This window comes from Egretta garzetta, unplaced genomic scaffold (genome assembly GCF_000687185.1).
Source record: "Egretta garzetta isolate BGI_Z169 unplaced genomic scaffold, ASM68718v1 scaffold1477, whole genome shotgun sequence".
Lineage (NCBI taxonomy): Eukaryota > Metazoa > Chordata > Aves > Pelecaniformes > Ardeidae > Egretta > Egretta garzetta.
In genome coordinates this window covers 47,539-50,695 of record NW_009260369.1, presented here as the reverse complement: position 1 = coordinate 50,695, position 3,157 = coordinate 47,539, and the positions used below count along the sequence as shown (strand labels likewise).

Sequence of the window (3,157 nt, the reverse complement as noted above, 5' to 3'; positions counted from 1 at the left end):
CTTGACCCCCCATGGCCAGAGATGCCTCCACCGCTCTCTGCTTCCCCCAAGGACTCAGTGAGTAAATCGTATACCTGTATACGATTTTTGAGTGTACATGGTTGTGTTGATACAGCAAACCATGTCTTAAGATTTGACCCGATCTGCAGAGGGTCCAGATGATTAGAAATCATCAAAGTTAATTTAGGATCCTGGTGATGAACTTCAGTTGCACTCTAAATTCTGCGATCCGCTACTTAGAGTAGTTCTATATTGACTGTGCTTGTGGAAATCCTGTGTCGTTGTAACCATGAAGTCGTGCTGTCCAAATCATAAGGTCCTGTTAAGAAAATATAGCTTTAATTGTAACTAGGATTTAGTGCCGTCATCATTCTGCCAAAGATCCCAACATAGCCTGTCTGTCCCCTTAGCGTCAGGTGAGAACCCACACAGCCACGTGCTTTCTGCCTTGGCTGAGGGATGGGAGACAGCATCGGAAGGGTGTAAGAGAGAAGACGTGTGCTGGGATCAAGACAGCGTAATGAGTAAAGCTGAAGCTGCACGCACAAGCCAAGCAAAAGAAGGAACACAATCCCTACTTCCCATCAGTAGGCAGGTGGGCAGCTATTTTCAGGAAAGCCGGGCTTTGTCACACATAGCAGTTACTTGGGAAGACAAAGGCCCTAACTTGCAATATGCCCCTTTCCTCCTTCTTTCTCCCACATCTATTGCCTCACATGGCGTCATGCGGTATGGAATATCTCTTTGGCTGGTTGTGGTCAGCTGTACAGCTGGGGGACAACATGAGAAGCAGAGAAGGCCTCGATGCTGAGGAAGCGCTGCTCAGTAATAGCTAAAATGTGGGTCTGTTATCCACATGGCATTGGGCACACAAAATCACAGCTGCATATAAAGGCTGCATTGAAGAATGTTAACTCCATCCCAGCTGCACCCAGTACACCTACGTTAGTTGACCATTCTTGGGCTGGAAATGCTTTAGGAGTACTGGGACATGTTGGGTCCCATAGGGATCCATATTGGGCCCAATGTTACTTAATGTTTTCAGAAGTGATCTGGATAACGGGATCAAGTGTAGCCTGGTGTGGTTTGCAGATAGCACCAAACTGATTGGGGAAGGAGACTCTCTGGAAGGGAGAGCCACCGTGCAGGAAGATGTGGATAGGCTGGAAGAGTGGGCTAACAAGAACCTTATGAAGTTCAACACACAAGTGTGAGGTCTTACACCTGGGAAAACACAATCCAGGAATGCAGCACAGCCTGGGATCCACCTGGCTGGAGAGCAGCTCTGTGGAAAGGGACCTAGGGGTGCTGGTGGATAGGAAGGTCCATGGGAGTGAGCAGTGTACTGCTGCGGTCAAGAAGTCCGATAGGATGCTGGGTTGCATCAACAAGGGCATCACCAGCAGAGATCAAGAAGTCATCATCCCACTCGACTCAGCGCTTGTCAGGCCACACCTGGAATCCTGTGCACAGCTCTGGTCCCTGCTATACAAAAAAGATGTGGACAGGTCGGAGGGGGTCCAGAGCAGGGCCACCATGGTGATCCAGGGACTGGGAATCCTCTCTTAGCTGTATGAGGACAGGCTGAGATAGCTGGCTTTGTTCAATGCAGAGAAAAGGAGGCTCAGAGGGGATCTCATCACCATGTACCAGAACCCAAGGGGGAGCTACAAAGAAGATGGAGACTCCCTTTTCACAAGGAGTTCCATGGAGAGGACAAGGGGGGATGGACACAAGTTGCTCTTGGGGAGATTCCGATTGGACGTGAGAGGGAAATTTTTCACCATGAGAACAGTCAACCATTGGGATAATCTCCCCAGGGAAGTGGTTGACTGCGCCACATTGGACACTTTCAAGACACAGCTGGTCAGGGTGCTGGGCCACCTTCTCTAGACTGTGCTCATACCTAGAAAGGTTGGACCAGATGATCTTGAGGATCCTTCCAATCTAGGATTCTAGGATTCTATTCTTGTGTTGTTGGGTTTCTGAGCGGGAGATGGATCTCCAGTATCTTCTGCTGAGACATCCCCTACCAATCAATTCCCAACTGAATTCCCTCCTCTCTGTCCAGGACCCCTGCCTCCAGCAGCAAGCTGTGGCCAGCAGCAGAGCTCTCAGGCTACAGGAAGCAGCCAGACAAGTGGGCAGATGGGGAGGCGTGTTATTCCCCATCCTTCCAAACCCACGCTCTGGGGTTGTGTTCATAGCTCTACAACCATGGGACTGTATCTGCAATGTTACAAAAGAACACCACTCTGTAAGATCTAAGGGGAGACCACGCACCACAAATACAGCAGAGGCCATTAGTGCAGCAAACAGAACCCCGCTGAATCGCTCTCCTGACCCCTCTGCATGCTATTGTTTTACCTGCCCCATGGTACTTTTGTATTGCTTGCACGTTTCTCGCTTGAGTCCCAGCTTTGAATCCTGAAGCCCCTGAAGCCCAAAGAGGAAAGTGAGTTTTCCTCATGCCTCCTGTACCGAGCTGTTTCTGGAAGCCATCAGGGGAGTAGCAAAGCCCGAGTTTCCACCTTCCCGTTTGCCCTGGCACAGATCAGCTACAAACCCACAGAAGAATGTTTGTGCATGTTTGCCTCTTGCCCTGTCCCTGAGCACCACTGGAAAGAGCTTGGCCCTGCCTTCCCCACCCCGTCCCTTCCTCTGTCTCTCTCTGTTGATGAGATACCCCCTGCGCCTGCTCTTGGCCAGGGTAAACTTTCCTCGCTCTCTCAGCTTCTTCTCATGGCAGCGGTGCTCCCGTGCCATTTTCACCTTCTTGGCCCTGCACCGGCCTCTCTCCTCTATGCCCAAGTCTCTCATGTAGGGGGCAGCGCAGAAGAGGCGCTGGTACAGCAGACGTTACCTCTCCAGTGCTGAGCAGAGGGGAAGGATCCCCTCCCCGACCTGCTGGCCATACTTTGCCTCATGCTTGGCCACAAGGGCACATTCCTGGTCCACTTGTTGTCCCCTAGAACCCTCGGGTCCTTTGCTGAGCATGGCATTGCCAGCCCATTCCAAGCAAGCAGAGCTTCCTCACACCTCCTGGTCAGACGGAAGGACAAACGCCGCCCGTGTCAAGGCCTCCCCTCTGCCACCTACTGTGCCCCAGCGACCTTAGTCGCTTGCTGAAGCCAGCCAGGTCCCAGCGGCGCCTGGC

At 51.8% G+C, this 3,157-nt stretch overlaps 1 gene segment (V, D, J or C); it reads left to right on the top strand.

Annotated features, from left to right (window-relative positions):
* The first annotated feature begins 724 nt into the window (after positions 1–724).
* LOC104130042 overlaps positions 725–3,157 on the top strand; it is a 28,109-nt gene continuing 25,676 nt past the window's right edge. The window contains 2 exon segments of the C gene segment in view: positions 725–729; positions 1,046–1,171. Of these exon segments, the coding sequence occupies positions 725–729; positions 1,046–1,171 (131 nt within the window).